Source organism: Camellia sinensis, chromosome 4, assembly GCF_055761805.1.
Source record: "Camellia sinensis isolate YWXY chromosome 4, ASM5576180v1, whole genome shotgun sequence".
NCBI lineage: Eukaryota > Viridiplantae > Streptophyta > Magnoliopsida > Ericales > Theaceae > Camellia > Camellia sinensis.
The window spans coordinates 16,486,891-16,503,737 of NC_138964.1; the positions used below are offsets into that span (position 1 = coordinate 16,486,891).

The 16,847-nt window shown below is 35.3% G+C and overlaps 1 protein-coding gene across 1 annotated transcript; it reads left to right on the forward strand.

Moving 5' to 3' along the window:
- Positions 1–2,612: 2,612 nt before the first annotated feature.
- LOC114256903 (uncharacterized) lies at positions 2,613–12,878 on the forward strand. The gene is made up of 3 exons (XM_028196597.2): positions 2,613–2,713; positions 11,972–12,426; positions 12,535–12,878. Exons 1-3 carry the CDS (start codon positions 2,613–2,615, stop codon positions 12,876–12,878), a joined length of 900 nt encoding a protein of 299 aa, XP_028052398.2.
- The last annotated feature ends 3,969 nt before the right edge of the window (positions 12,879–16,847 follow it).

Sequence of the window (16,847 nt, forward strand, 5' to 3'; positions counted from 1 at the left end):
TGCCGTGTTTTCCGTGACCAAAATATTTAGTCGGCAATAGTTTATGTCCTCATTCTAATTTGTTTTGGCTACTAACTGTTTGATTGCCAAAAGCCATTTGTTCATTTTTACTACTAAATATTTAGCCAACAAAACCTTTTCTTGCATTTTTGGCTGCAAATAGTTTTAGTCGCCAAAAAATTTATAATTTTTTTTTGGTTGAAATTTAATTTCTCAACCACTTGTATTGATTCCATTATTAATGCAACCTGTGCCTTGTATATGTAAACAAAATAATCTTCGAATATTGATTATATTAGCAAAGATTCGACAATGTGCACACATTAATTAACTTCCAACCATCCAAAAACATAAAAAGATGACTTTATCTCCCAATTTCAAATTAGACAAATTTAGATTAATTTTGGGTCTAGTATTTTCCAAATTATTATAAAGTAACAATTGTATAATTTTTAAATTGGTATATTGCAGTCAAAGCACAACTACTTGTCTATATACAAGATCATTTACAGTAATCCAATTCAAAGTCTTGGGACAATGAGACTAAGCTCAATTGCAATGACAAAATTGAAAATTACCTGTGCAAAACACACGTCATAAATAACAAGAACCAAAATATTCTAAAATAAAAATGAAAAATAAAACTAAATAGATTATTAGCATAAGCATAAATGAATTTCTTAAATTTAAGAAGCATCAGTGCCATTGATTATGAATTTCTTAACATGCAAGCCAAGCATCATCCACAGCTCCTTTCCAATCGTTTTGTGTTGGAACAATAGCCGAAGTGAATATTATTCCAACACCTTGACCACCCGGCTGGTATCTTAACCATATTTGTTGTAAAACTTACCTTCTTCACCATACCCAACCTCAAATAACATATTGTCAACTGTTTACAGTCACACACAACAAACAAACAAATAAAAATAAAAACAAAACAAAAATTAAAAAAATACATGGAAGGGATAAGATCTCTCATGCCTAAATACCAACATCTCATTTTGTTTATTTATTTATTTTTTGTAATTATTGTGATTCTTTATAATGGGTAAAGCAACTAATGCTTACCTCCTCATCAAAAAAAAAAAAAGATGCTTACCATGTTGGCCAGCCAACGAGTAGAATAAAATTACAATTTTATAGCAAAATGCACCCAAAAGAAAGGCAGTAAAAGCTTGATTAAATAGAAGGTAGCAGAATGTGATGCTTTTTGTATGAACATAGACTAGTAAGAAGTTGGCTTGAAATTCACCCCTTTCCAACCATGTGGAAGACTGAGGAGAGAAGGGAAACGGCAAGAATATTTTAAAATTACCCTTTGTGCTCACACATACTTTCCTCTTTAAGACAAGAAATTTAGGGAGAGTTAAGAACACAAGTTGGCATAACAAATCAGTACAAGGCAAAAACACAAAAAATAAACAACGACCAAGATGTTACCGTTCTTGGCCTAAACAAACAACAAGGGAAAATGAGAAATATCCCTCTTCTTTAGCTTCCCTAACTTTATAGAACAAAACACACACAGTAGAGAAGTACAAAACTTCATTTAACATGATAGCTTGTACAATGACTTTGCCCCCATATAGTTCCTCTAACAACCCACACTTTCCAATATAGTCACAAGATTCTAACTTTTTCCTAGGAATGAAGGAAAGAGGACAACAAAAAGCATGAGCCACATCATGCACAATAGCTTAGACCCAGAATTGAAATAGGACTTGCAACAAGAATTATTACTATAAGTCGCAAACTGCCACTCCAAAAAGTTTATAAATTATATTACATTATCTACAGATGGTGTTAGAAGGAAGTGATAAAAAACACACCATCTACATTTACTCTTTGACACCAATGCAAGCATGTCGCGGACATACAAGCAAATCCACAAATGTGCCACTTCGAGTCCAACAACTAGCATAGATATGCAAGTTAGATGGGGCAACACTCACCTGAAAATTTCAACCTACCTTAACAGTAGTTTGGAGAATAATCACTAGCCTCTATAAAAACATTCACACAGTTTAAATCAATCCCAAACTGAATATAAAAACCCCACCATCAAGCATAAGCTTAAGAAAGGAGAAAATTGGGCATTGCTTAGAGAAAGTGAACAACCTACCTCTTTGTCTCCAGTATGAGAACAATCCCGCGAACAAAATATAATTAAATCACTTCGAGCACAATTTTTATTACATAAATTTGCTCCTTTGAACTTCAGTATGGGCGAGAATGGTTTCCACCGTGATAATTTCTATCTAGACCAGAACCTCCACTGTCTTTGTAATTGTCTCTGCGTCTGTCTCCACCCCCTCCATATCCACCTCTACCTCCGCCCTTGTTATATGAACAATCATTAAAAAGCAAAGTTCTTCTCAGCGATGAAGCTTTTGGATCTCGCGGCGGTGGCGATGGATCTGTGAAGATCAGCAGAGAAGGACGAGGCGGCGACATGAAAAGATTGGCGGTACTCAAATCTATGAAGATCGGCGGCGATGGAAAGTGAAGAGAAGATGAGAAGAGAGAGAGAGAGAGAGAGAGAGAGAGAGAGAGAGAGAGAGAGAGTGACGGAGGTAGTAGCGGTGGCAGTGGTGGTCGCAGCAGTCACGATGGCGATGGCGGAGGAGGAGGAGGTGCTCCGGTTGCCGACGTACACAAGGAAGACCGGTGCTGAGAGACGGAGGGGAGAGGAGCAGAGGAGATGGAGAGGGTGAGAGACCCTGAAAATAGGGAAATTATTCAATACTCCCGGAGTACTATGTGGCCATACTCTAAGCCAATCACCAATTACTTAGCCTCATGTTGTTTCCCATCCCTAACATAAATTGTGGGCCCTTACGCCTCTCCACCAATCTAAACCTTGTACAGCACCACGTGTCCATACTTTAGAAGTACTAAATAATCACCCCTGAAAATAAAGAGAGAGAGGCGCTAGTTTGTTTAGGGTTTGTTTTAGAAACAAAAAATATATATATCATTCACACAATTCACAACAATAAATTTTAGTCGCCAGTTAATTTTTTTTAATCCCTTCAAAATTTTAAATACCTACCTCCAAATATTTTAATTTTTTGGCAACTAAAATTTTTTTTAGTCGCTAAAAATAAATTTTTGGCTACTAAACTTTTGGTTGCCAAAGATAAAAAGTAAATTTTTCCTTTTCATTCGGCGACTAAATAATTTTAGTAGCCAAAAGTACCTATACAGTGACTAAAATTATTTTTAGTCGCTGAAAATAAATTTTTGGCTACCAAATTTTTGGTTGCCAAAGATAAAAAGTAATTTATTGTTTTTCATTCGGTGACTAAATAATTTTAATAGCCAAAAGTAACTATACAATGACTAAAATTTTTGGCTACCAAACTTTTGTTTGCCAAAGATTAAAAGTATCTTTTTGGTTTTTCATTCGGCGACTAAATAATTTTAATATCCAAAAGTAACTACACAACGACTAAAAAAAAAATTTGTCGCCAATTGTGGCATATTTAGCGACTAAAATTTTTTTTAGTTGCCAACTGTTGAATTTTCAGTGATTAATTTTTTTTTAGTCACTAATAATCACTATACCCAGACTAAAAAAATTTAGTGGCTAAATCTTGTACTTTTGCCGACTAATATAATTTTGGTCACCAATCCCACAACTTTTGGCGACTAAATTTTTTTTATTCGCCAAATTTGGTCTCCAAAAGTGTAATTTCCTATAATGTGTGACTTAAAAAAGTTTTAAAAAAAAAATAAAAAAAAAATGTATTACAGTAGGTCATGCCAAATAAACTCTAAATCGATATTTTTGTATTTACACTCCAACACGCAATTTGTTAGTGAATACCAGACACCAAAAATTCAAAATTGTGGATACTAATTTTCAATGTAATGGTTTTAAGTGAACCTAACTGTGGTTTAATGGAAAAACTATATAGACAATATTTAAAAAAGTTGAAGCAAACTATTATAAATTTGTCTCACATTATCACTCAAAGCCATTCAAACTTAATTTATGGGCCCGTTTATTTTCAGAGGTAGAATAGAAGGGATTCATAGTGAGGGGATTCGTAGTGAAAGAATTAATAGTGAGGGGATTGTTAGTGAGGGGATTAAATAAAACTGTATTTGTTTTGATGATAGTTGTTGGTGTAGGGATTGTTAAATTATTTTTATATAAAATAAATATAAAATAATAAAAAAACACAAAAACATTAAACATTAATGTTCCAAAAAAAAATGCCCAACATGTAAAAAATAAAAAATAAAAAATACAATAAAATAAATAAAACAAATAAAACTATGATTTTTACTTAACAAAAAATACAAAAAATTAAACATTAATGTTCAAAAAAAAATGCCCAACATATAAAAATAAATAAATAAATAAAATAGTTTGGTGGACTATTTTCTAATATCATGTCCCAAGCCTCTATCCTAAAACAAATGGGGCCTATATACTCTGAAGGTTCTTTCACCTATTGTCAATGGTGGAGGCAAGATTTTATTTTATTTTATTTTATTTTTTATCAGAAAATATATATATAATACACGGATTACATTAATAAGGGTGAAGGCACGACTACATCATATCAATACCCCTCAATGGTTGGCACCGAAAGGCGAGGCCAATCATATGCAAGCACAACACTATGAGTTGGTGAGAAACCAACTAGAGCAAAGATAAACAAGAAGCAATTCAATGTCTTAACAAATAGCCAAAGCAAGCAACGTAACAATTTAGCACATAAGATAAATAGAGTAACTACACATTAGGCCATGAGTGCATCAGTTGAACTTCCACTTAGCAACCTCATCTCTTCTGGATCCTGATTGTCTTTAAACCTTCTAAACTGAATATGAAATCATTTATTGAGACTTCTTTGAGATCTGATGACAATTCACCCATGTAGCTACTTTGATTTTAATGAACTCCACTAACTCAGACCAGATGGGTTCAATGTTGTTAAAGACTTTCCCATTTTTAGCAAGCCAAAGGGTACATAACACTGCAAGTGGCAATGCTTTCTAAATGAGTTTGGCCAAATGTTTGCAATTTTGTCCATACCACCAAGCAAATAAAGTTGAAAATGACTCCGGAGTTATCCAGAAGATACAACCCCACCAATTCACAATTATAACGCATACCCTCCAAGGGAATGAGCAGTACAATAGCAAATGAATAATTGTGAATTTTAGGATGATGTGCCTTTGAAAAGGAAATTGGTGGTGTGGTTTGCTTTTCGTGCTCCTTTCGGATACGACTAGCCCCCATAGTTCGAACTCCTGTGGTTCTGAATCTGATTCTACAAGTGCAATGTGAAATAGATAAACACAAATGAGTCCAAATCTGGCAAATCTTTTGGAAAATCTATTTTGAATAAAAAAAATGCCAAAGATAGATTGCTTTGCCAGATTATAGAGTCCCACCTAAATATTTTTAGAAAATTTAGGAAACCCGAAACTCGTGCCAAAGGCTACTTATCCGTCATCTCCAAGAGTGTCTCGGATCGAGAACTTAGGTACGAGAATGGAAGGTCATGAATTGAGCACCCCACTCGCCCGATCAAAGATCGGCCTCTACGAATCATGATGTAATTCTTATTTACCTTATATGCTCTTGTTCTGTTTATTAGGCTAACCTTATTATGTGACGCACACAAGTATAGACTAATTTGCAAAAATTGAAACATTTTGATTTCATGTTTGTTTGAGAATTGTTTTGAATATGTGTTACTTAAAAAATTAAACTCATAACTACCTTGATCAAACTATTCTAGTTTAAGCAATTAGCCTCCATCCACAGGCATTCAAACAGTTTATCATTTAAGCAATTAACCTCATGGTATTCATGCTTGACATAGCAACGATCACATGCATACTGTATGGTAAAACAATAAAAGCTTACACCAATTCTCAAGGTGAGCCAAAAAACAAGCTAGTTAGAAAAATGCATGATCCTAACCAATGACAAATGCCTAATGCAACACAGGCAATATGCGATTAGAAGTCTAGCTACTAGCTTGGCATGTGAATCAATGTGATAGCATAAGGTTTTAAACACGTTTTCAAAGAAGTATTTAAACGACAATGCTGGATAAAATGTTGAACTGAACTTCATGCATGCAAGACTAATGGATGCTAAGCATGGGACGTGCTAAAGGAAATGTGATGCTCTAAACTATCCATCATAAGCGGGTATATAAAAGAGAGAAAGACGTGCGGTTGGAAGACATACATGCATTATTACATATTTTCCCTATCACAGGAGGGTCCAAATAAATGAATTAGTTAAGCTACTTAACTAATTATTACAATGCCAATATAACTAGCCACTTTAACTAATTATCTATAGCACAAATTAACTAGCTACTTTAACTAATTATTACAACTCCGATATAATAATACAAGGACTAGAGAATTAATTAAGCTAAGTAATTAAGTACTCTAACTAATCAGCCCTAAAAAGCAAGGTATGCTCATGTATGAAAGTGGTTTCCACCTGAAAATGCTCCTTTTTTACTGCCAAAAGGGTTCTGTTTTGCAATCATAAAATTGTTCTGTTTTGCCTCAGTCTCTACTCTATTCTACATGAAAAATGGTACTGCCTAGTTGAAAAAGGTGACTAGCCAGCCAGAAGTAGTGGACGGCCGTACAGAAAAAGTTGTTGGCCGACCACTAATTTGTAGTACTGCCTTGCTGCAACAGATAACAAACAAAGCATTTTCAGAGGATGTTTGTCCACCCTACCTCTCCTTATCATCAGACAGATCAAAGGAAAGGTAGGCTTGATTCCGAACCCATCAATCGGCACAAATTCATTGTGTGATGACTTATGAACCAAGGGATACAATCTCAATAAATGGTAAGGAAAGACCACAAAACATCCTTCCTATTATGGATTTGATCAAGGGAAGTGGTTGACATTGAGCCTTGAACCATTTTCATCACTAATAAGTATGAAATGCTCCAAGACTCAATGGGTTCAATTAACGTCCAATTGAACCCTAAGCTCAATTTTATTATCTTGTTCCATTTTATTCCAATTTTAATACCTCTTTTAATTACCTTTTCATTCCTTAAGCCTTTTAGTCCAATAATGAAGATTAAGTCCACTAATGGAAAAAAGTATCAAACAAAGAGTAGTTTTGGGCATGAGAGAGATGTCATGCCGTTGGTAATGAGTCTCCGAGGAGATTAAACCATTAAGCACAACGACCTCTATCCCAAGCTTAAACAAACAATCGGTTTAAAATGACTCTCAAAGCAAAGAAGAAGCCAAGAAAGGTGGGAGGTTGCAAAGGTGATTAGAGGTGAACACAAGTATGAAAAGCATAAAATAAATGCTATCAACTCAAATAGGTTGGTGGCTAAGGCCTAAACCTACAAACCTATGAGGACCATTACTCTACAAGCATACTATACAAAGCACAAATGAAATGAATGACTTAAATCAGTCCAAAATAACACTGAAATTCATATGGAAAGGCTTGAAAACGTAAGATACAATATTGAGGAAATTAAGCTAGTAAACAAGCACATAGAGGGGAGGCTAACCCCTCCATTTTTGGGACTTCAAAACAATGTTTTTAACCTCTGAAAATCTCCGAAATTCAGTGGTAAAAAACTCAAAAAAAAAATTGAGAAATGGATGGAAAACACAAAGGTAAAGGCCTAGGAACCAAGGTTCAAAGAAGGGTGGCTAACCCCTTTATCTTTAATGGCCTTAAACCACAAGCTTCAGCCCATAAAAATAGTTGAAAAGTAGTTCAAAAACAACAAGAAAAGAGAAGGAAGATGTATTGTAAAGATAGTCAAAATTATACTTCTTGAAGCAAGGCAACTCTTTTGTTAACAAACCCACAAGTTCTCACTCTCAGGAGCTGATATTTGAGCTCAAGAACCTCAATAAGGAGAGCTAAATTTTTGGTTTAGAAAGTGTAGAGAGAGAGTGTGTAGGTTGCAAGATAAAGAGAGAGAGAGAGAGAGAGAGAGAGAGAGAGAGAGAGAGAGAGAGAGATAGAGAGAGAGTGCTATGAAAGTCTTGAAGTTTTTGGAATTTTTTCTAACCTTAAAAACATGAGGGAAGGTCAAGTATATGTAGAAACATAAGCCCCTCAGTCGAAAATACCAGTATATAGACAACTGGTGTAGTGTATGCACGTGTGGGAGACAGCTGGCACAAATATCTGCAAAAATATGATTTTTGACACGAGTGGTCAGCAGACCACTAAAAGGGGGCGGCCGCCCACTAATAGTGGCCGGCCAAACAAAAATATGTTTTCAAGCCCGACTTCAAACGGGCATATCTCCCTCATCCGGATTCAGTTTTAGGTGATTCTTGAGTCTAAATTAAATCCCTAGAAGTCCACTTTCCAATGGTGATAGCCTCACATCTAAATTATAAGTGTGCAAAGAGACATGCCTATTTTTGTGAAGGCTACTCATTTTTATCTTAACGGATTGATGCCCAACCTTTCCCCCTAACTAGTTTTCTTCCCTCCCCTCCTATTTCCTTCAACTCCAAACCTATAACTAAGATGCTTTTAAAGATTTTAAAGAGTTCACTTCCCTTCCATTTATTTCCATTTTGTTCTTACTCGATTTACCGAAAAGTGCAATATTTTGAACGGAATGCAAGCCTCAGAACATCATAGAAGCATTTGGAAAAATATATTGAAAAAGAGGGTTTTAAGGTCTAAAATAGTTTTGGTCTAAATAGGGTGTGAGGTTAGGATTTAGAAGCTCTTCTTGCTGAAGAAATCGAACATTTGTACAGCGTAAATTTCATCATCGAGTGATCAACTTGAGGCACCCAAGTCTTAAGGACAGTCAAAAATGGGGTGTCTACAGGTGGTTATAACACGATTCCACCAAACGAGCCAACCAAAGGCTTTGATCCTTGGAGGTGCAATTGACTTCCATATCTTCATGATAGGAAATAATGGTAAATGCTGTAGAGGGAGAGAAATTAAGACATTGACTTAGCCCTGGTTTGGCAAACTCTTTTGGCTAAATAATCACAAAAAAATTATTTAAAAAAAAGTCAAAAAAGCCAAAAAGCCAAAAAATCCAACAAAAAGTTTGTCATTCGAAAGCTAAAAAGCTAAAAAAGCCAAAAGCCAACTACAAAAGTCATTGCCAAACAACCCCTTAATCATTGAAGTGGCCTCAGTTAGGCGAATAAGTATCATTAAATGCATATGGGTCAAAACCCAAAAAAAAAACGGGTTAACCAGAAGACAGAACCAGATCTGACTTGTTTTTTTGACCAAATTATCCAAGACCATAAAGTGTCCAAAGGGAACTTGTTGAGGTGCTACTTGCCAAGGTTCAATTATGAAGGCAGACTCTACCTCAGGGCCGCTATTTTACTACGGCACTGCTTTTGCCACTAGTTAAGGGAAGGGGAGTCGTGGCACCTTCGACCTCTACAACTATCTTCCGGGGCAAGGCCCCCCAAGGTAATAACAGTCTTTGAGAGAGGCCTTCCCTCTACAAAGAGAGACTAATGCTCGACGCTAATAATAGGCTCCAAAGTATTACTAGCTCGACACTAATTGCATGCCCCAAAACATGTATAGCTTGGCGTTGATAGTAGGCTCCAATGTTTACTAGTTGGAGCTGATAGCAGGCACCAAGGATGCTAGTATACAACGGTGACCCCGTGATGATGGTAGCAGTGTAGTCTGAAAGGAAGGGACTCCCTTTCCATATATCCAGGTCAAGGACCTGCTTTGGTTGTATATGTAGGACCAAGAAAGTCCCCTTGGGCTTGGTACGAGGCACAGACCTTGCTCTAGCCTGCACCTTGGAAAACTGAGGAGTTTGTGGATATGTGGCTAAGAGTGGAGGAGTCAATGAGGTTGAAACTAGTATGGCTGACAGTAGGTCATAAGTCTGGAGAGTACATGTCTTGCGAAACCGAATTGAGAAGGCAAGTGCCACGACAACTAGGACACCTATCGAGGTTCGTACCAAAAAGGTATACGTCGAGACTTGTGCCAAACAGATAGTATAGTGGTACTTATTGAGGTTTTGTGTCAAATAAATGGTACATGTCAAGGGACACATATATGCCAAGGCTTGGTGGTTCATGATGGAATATCCTGCGACACATGTCGTTGTACTGTTTGGCTACTTGATATATTCTGGTACCAATGAAAAGCCTATAAATAGGGTCTAATTCCCGAGGTTTAAAAGAAGAATGTTCTAGGGATTAAGGGGATACACTACCCATTTTGTTGCACTGCCATTTTCTTCTTCTAGACCACTTGCTCCACCCTCACTTGGCTACTCACTCTCCACCATTCCCAGATTATTGACCCATTCACATAGTTTTGTCTCACTAAGTGATATTATTATACTATTCATTCTCGACCTCTACAAACGAGAGCGGACGAACATAGGGGCGAGGGGGGGTCACGTGCCCTCCTTGACTTTTCAATTTTTTTGTTGGGTCTTAGCTTACACACAGTCCTACCCCTCATATACACAGCACTCCCAATTTTACCCAAACATACCGACACACGCACCCATGTTTTGTTTGTTTGTTTGTTTGTTTGTTTGTTTTTGTTTTTGTATTTTTTTTTTTTTTTGAATCCCAATCTCAACCAAATACTATCACACAACCTTTTTTTGGGTGAGCGCACACAACTCCAATTACAGCAAGGCTAAAACCCTAAAACCCTAAAAGTGTGTGAAATTCTTTGTTTTTATTTATTTATTCACAGTACTTGTTAAGTGTCTTCGTATATTCTTTGTCTCCCTTTGTTACTTTGCAATTTACCGACTCGTGATTCACCAGATTAGGATCACACAACACAGATTTGGGACCACACTATAACATTGTTATCTTCTCTTTATTGTTTACAGTTAACTTTATTTATTAATTTTTACTTTTAAATAAAAATTATGAGTATCCATTTATAGTTATTTATTATTTTTTGTAATTTTATTTGTTATCATTTATGTTAAAATAAAAATTTTTGATATGTTAAAATTATTAATCTTAATTAGTGGTGATTTATATTAAAATTAGGGATTTTTGTTTGTTGTTGTTTGTGCTAAAATTAGAGATTTGATGTGTGCTAAAATTAAAATTATTAATTTATAGTGATTAATATTTAAATTAGGGAATTGGATTTGTTATAATTAGTGATTAATAGTGATTAATATTTAAATTGGATAGTTATAATTAGTGATTAGTAGTGATTAATATTTAAATCAAAATAAATAAGAAATTTTGATTTGTTGTGATTTGTGCTAAATTTAAAATTTTTTATTTGTATTAAAATTGGAGATTTTGATTTGTAAGGGTTTGTCATTTTGATTTGCATTTTGATTTATTTATTTTTTATTTTTTAAAACAGTCATGGAGAAATATTTCAAAAGAAAATCAAAGTTAGAATCAACTCTTCCTCAAGAAAAAGATGATAATTATTCTTCTGCAAAAGAAAGTCGCATAGAAATCAACTTAGCAGACCTACCTGCAGATCCAGGACTACGGCCTCGAATTATGGACTATAATCCTAACGATCAAGACCAAATTCGTAGGGCATATCTACAAGATAGTCCTTGTCGACCTCGTGATCATAATTTTTCACAAAAATCATTTGGACAAAAACTTCGGCGATTTAATCAGGCTTAGTTTAGTGAATTTCATAATTGGTTGGAGTATAGCGTAGCAAAAGATACAACATTTTGTTTATGTTGTTATCTTTTCAAACCCGATATTAGAGATCACGCTGGTGGTGATTCTTTTGTTGGTGAGAGTTTTTCAAATTGGAAGAAAAAATTAAAAAAAATTCAGACTCATGTTAGAGGTCCCAATAGTGCTCATAATCAAGATTCGAGTAAATGTCAAGACTTGTTAAACCAAAAGCAACATATTCAAATAATTTTTTTTCAAACAATTTGATCAAGCTCGAATTGAGTATCGAACCCGTTTGAATGCATCGGTTGATTGTGTCAAATTTCTTCTAAGACAAGGAATTGCGTTTTGTGGGCATGATGAATCTGAAAATTCAAGTAACAAAGGAAATTTTCTTGAACTTCTCAATTTTCTTGCTGATCATAATGATGATGTCAAAGTGGTTGCATTGAGTAATGCTCCACAAAATCTCAAGTTGACATCTTCTGATATTCAAAAAGACATTGTAGATGTGACCGCATTTGAAACTATCAATGTGATTATTAGAGATATTGCTGATGCACTTTTTGCCATTTTGATTAATGAAGCTTGTGACATATCAATCAAGGAGCAAATGGCAGTTGTAATACGATATGTTGACAAAAAAGGCCAAGTGATTGAGCGCTTTTTGGGTATTGAGCATGTTGCTAATACGAATGCTCTCTCACTCAAGCAAGCTATGAAAAATTTATTCTCCAAATTTGGATTGAGTATTTCTAAATTGTGGGGTCAAGGATATGATGGGGCTAGTAATATATAAGGTGAGTTCAATGGTCTTAAAACACTTATACTGCAATAGAATCTTTGTGCATATTATGTTCATTGTTTTGCTCATCAATTGCAATTGGCACTTGTAGCCATGGCAAAGAATCATGATCAAATTTCTTTACTTTGCACTTTGGTTTCCAATGTGGTGAATATTGTTGGAGTATCATGTAAATGCCTAGATATTGTTAGAGACAAGCAAGCTGCAAAAGTTGCTCAAGCACGTAATATTGGAGAGCTATCAAGTAGGCAAGGCTTAAATCAAGAAACTAATCGTAAACGTGCTGGTGATACACGTTGGGGTTCACACTATGGTACTTTAGTCAGCTTGGCTGGAATGTTGTCAACATTGATTGATGTTTTTGAAATGATTTCGGAGGATGGTTCAAATTCAAAACAACGAGCAGAAGCAAATGCATTGTTGGACTTAATTTAATCATTTGAATTTGTATTCATCCTTCATTTGATGAAAACGATATTGGCTATTACAAGTGAGTTAGCGCAAGCACTACAAAGGAAAGATTAAGATATTGTTAATGCTATGAATTTAGTTCAAATTTCTAAAGTACGGCTCCAAAAGATGAGGGAGAGTGGGTGGACATCTTTACTTGATGATATTTTGTCATTTTTTGAAAAGCACGAAATTGATGTTTGTAGCTCGAGGGAGAAAAATATGCAATGCTCAAGAAATTTCAAACTTACATCATTATCGCACTGATTTATTCTACACCATTTTGGATATGCAAATTCAAGAACTAAATGCTCGTTTCACTAAGTCGAACACTAAGTTGTTACTTTATGTGGCATGTTTGAATCCATTTAACTCTTTATCTAGTTTCGACAAGAAAAAATTAATTCATCTTATCGAATTTTTTCCTAAAGAATTTTCTACAGTCGAGCTTATGGCACTTAATGATCAAATTGATAGATATATTACCGATATGTTATTTGTAGACACCCCATTTTTGACCGCCTTTAAGACTTGGGCGCTTTATTCTAAACACCCGATGATGAAAGTTACACTGTGCACTCTTTTGAATTCTCAGCGAAGAAATTTGGATTCAAGCTCTAATCCCAAACCTTACACCCCATTTTGGCCAAACTTTTTTTAGACCTTAAAACCCTCTTTTTCAAAATATTTTTTCCAAATGTTTCTACGATGTTTCGAGTCTCATATTTCGTTTAAAATAATGCACTTTTCGGTAAACCGAGTAAAGACAAAGTGGAAATACATGGAAGGAAGGTGAACTCTTTGAAAAATATTTAAAATCATCTTATTTATAGGTTTGGGGTTGAAGGAAATATGAGGAGAGGGAAGAAAACTAGTTTAGGGAAAGGTTGGGCATCAAGCCATTAAGATAGAAATGAGCAACCTTCACTAAATTAGGTATATCTGTTTGAACACTTATAATTTAGATGTAAGGCCGCCACCATTTAAAAGTAGACTTCCAAGACTTCAATTTAGACTTAAGAATCACCTAAAACCGAGTTCGAATAAGGTAGATATGGCCGTTTGAAGTCGGGCCAGAAATGAAAATTTATGGAACCGGCTGGCTTTGATTGAAAAAAAAGTGAATTTGTGCCTTTTAGAGCCGACCGTGTGTTTCGGGGGCCGGTCGGCTGTTTTGAGGGCCGGTCAGCTCTCAATAGCGTGAAACAGATAGTTGGCAGGATTTGAATAGCTGGCTTTGTTTGAAGATATTTTTGACCAAATTGGCTCAAATTCTATAAATAGACCCCCTGCACTCAGAATTAAAGGTTAGAAGATTTTCCCAAAAGCTCTGAAGAGCTAAAACCATTTTCCTTACTCCTTTTATCTTCAAACCATCTTTAGCTATACATGCACAATACATACACCATTAGATCTTGTTCTTGAAGCTTTTTGTTAAAGTTTCATACCATATGTCATAACCTTGAGGGTGTTGGAATCGAGTTTGTTAACTAAGAGCTTACCTCTCTTTTTCAAAAGGTATAATTTTGCACCTTCTTCTTTAATCTTCTTCTACTCTTTTCCTCTATTTTTCTTGTCTTCATATACTGATTTTCAGAGTTAGAAAGGCTAAAAAATGTGATTTAAAAGTTTCAAAAGTGGAGAGGTTAGCCACCTCTCCTTAGTCTTGCTTACTAGCTTTGTATCTCTTTATTTTTCCCTATCTTTTGTACTCTTTTAACATGATTTTAGCCATTGTTTTTGGGCTACTTTTGGACTGTTTTGGGACTATTTTTAGAAGCTAAAATATGTGATTTGAAGTTGTAAGAAGTGGAGGGGTTAGCCACCATTCCTTAGGTTTGGTTATTAACTTTGTTCTCTTTAATCTTTGCTTACTTTTTCTAGCTTTTCAAACTCGATAATGAAAGTTACACTGTGCAATCTTTTGAATTCTCTGTGACGAAATTTGGATTCAAGCTCTAATCCCAAACCTTACACCCCATTTTGGCCAAACTTTTTTTAGGACCTTAAAACCCTCTTTTTCAAAATATCTTTTCCAAATGTTTCTACGATGTTTCGAGGCTCGCATTTTGTTTAAAATATTGCACTTTTCAGTAAATCAAGTAAGAACAAAGTGGAAATACATGCAAGGGAGGTGAACTCTTTGAAAAATATTTAAAAACATATTATTTATAGGTTTGGGGTTGAAGGAAATAAGAAGGGAGGGAAGAAAACTAGTTTAGGAAAAGGTTAGGCATTAAACCGTTAAGATAGAAGGCATGTCTCTTTTCACACCTAGAATTTAGATGTGAGGCCACCACCATTAGAAAGTATACTTTCGAGGCTTCAATTTAGACTCAAGAATCATCTAAACCCAGTTTGGATGTGGGAGATATGGTTGTTTGAAGTCAAGCCAGAATTACTGCTTTTTAAGCCGACCAGGCCCATTTAGAGCCAGCCGTGGCTCATTTAGATCCGGCCGACTTTCAATGAAAAAAAGTGAATTTGTTCCTTTTAGAGCCGGACGTATATTCTGGGGGTCGGCCGGCCCTCAATAGCACCAAATGGACAACTGGCGAGAAATGAACAGCTGGCTTTGTTTGATGATATTTTTGACCAAATTGGCTCAAATTCTATAAATAGACCCCCTGCACTCAGAATTAAGGGTTAGAAGATTTTCCCAAAAGCTTTGTAGAGCTAAAACCATCTTCCTTACTCCTTTAATCTTCAAACCATTTTTAGCTATACATACACCATTAGAGCTTGTTCTTGAAGCTTTTTGTTGAAGTTTCACACCATATGTCATAAACTTGAGGGTGTTGGAATCAAGTTTGTTAACTAAGAGCTTACCTCTTTTTTCAAAAGGTATAATTTTCCATCTTCTTCTTTAATCTTCTTTTATTGTTTTCCTCTATTTTTCTTGTCTTTACATATTGATTTTCAAAGTTAGAAAGGCTGAAAAATGTGATTTAAAAGTTCCAAAAGTGGAGGGGTTAGCCACCTCTCCTTAGTGTTGCTTATTAGCTTTGTATTTCTTTATTTTTCCCTATCTTTTGTGCTCTTTTAACATGATTTTAGCCATTGTTTTTGGGCTTTTTTTTAGTCTGTTTTTGGACTATTTTCAGAGGCTAAAATATGTGATTTGAAGTTGTAAGAAGTGGAGGGGTTAGCCACCCTTCCTTAGGCTTGCTTACTAACTTTGTTTTCTTTAACCTTTACTTACTTTTTCTAGATTTTCAAACTATTTTCAGCTTGTTTTGGGGGTATTTTTGTCACTATTTTTTTTTGTTTTTGTTTTAGGGGCTGTTTGACTCATTTAATTAGTTTATGCTTTGAATATCATGTTTGTAGTGCAAGCTTGCTTGTCTAGCTTGTCCTCTCCTATTTGTGTTCACTTTCTTCCCCTTTTTGAAGTAGTTTAACCACTATTTTTCACATATTAGAGGCTGTTTAGGGCTGTCCTAATTCATTTACTTAATTATGCTTTGAATACTATACTTGTTGTGTTGTAAGTCCTCATGGCTTCAGTTGTTTAGGCCTTAGACACCGAGTCATTTTAGTTGATGGCCTTTCTTTACGTAGTTTTCATATCAAGAGTCTCATCCTAATAATCAAGTTCGCATGATTATCTCTACACCCTCCCTCCTTTCTTCTTTTATGTTATTCAAGGCATGAGAAAGAGACCTATGCTTAATGGCTTAATCTCTGCGAGAGGTTCATCGTCATGGCGTAGTCTCTCTTTTATGCTATGAATCACTTCTCGTTTGACATTTCTTCTCATTTAGTGGACTTAACCATCACTTTAGGCAAATTGATTAAAGAATGGAAATGACTAATAAAATTGGCTTAAAATCAATGAAGCCGACATAAAGAAAATAAATTATATTGGTTGGATTCAGCCAGACGTTATGCCGAGTCCATCGCTTCAAAGATCGTCGCTTATCAATTCATGATATGTTGATGAGTCTTAAGGCG

Excerpts from the sequence above, each read along its gene's own strand:
- LOC114256903 (XM_028196597.2), top strand. The coding sequence starts at position 2,613 with ATGGCGATGGCGGAGGAGGAGGAGGTGCTCCGGTTGCCGACGTACACA. Across the intron at positions 2,714-11,971 it reads GAGCAGAGGAGATGGAGAGG|ACAAGGAATTGCGTTTTGTG; the intron begins GTGAGAGACCCT and ends ATTTCTTCTAAG. Across the intron at positions 12,427-12,534 it reads TCAAGGATATGATGGGGCTA|CCATGGCAAAGAATCATGAT; the intron begins GTAATATATAAG and ends TGGCACTTGTAG.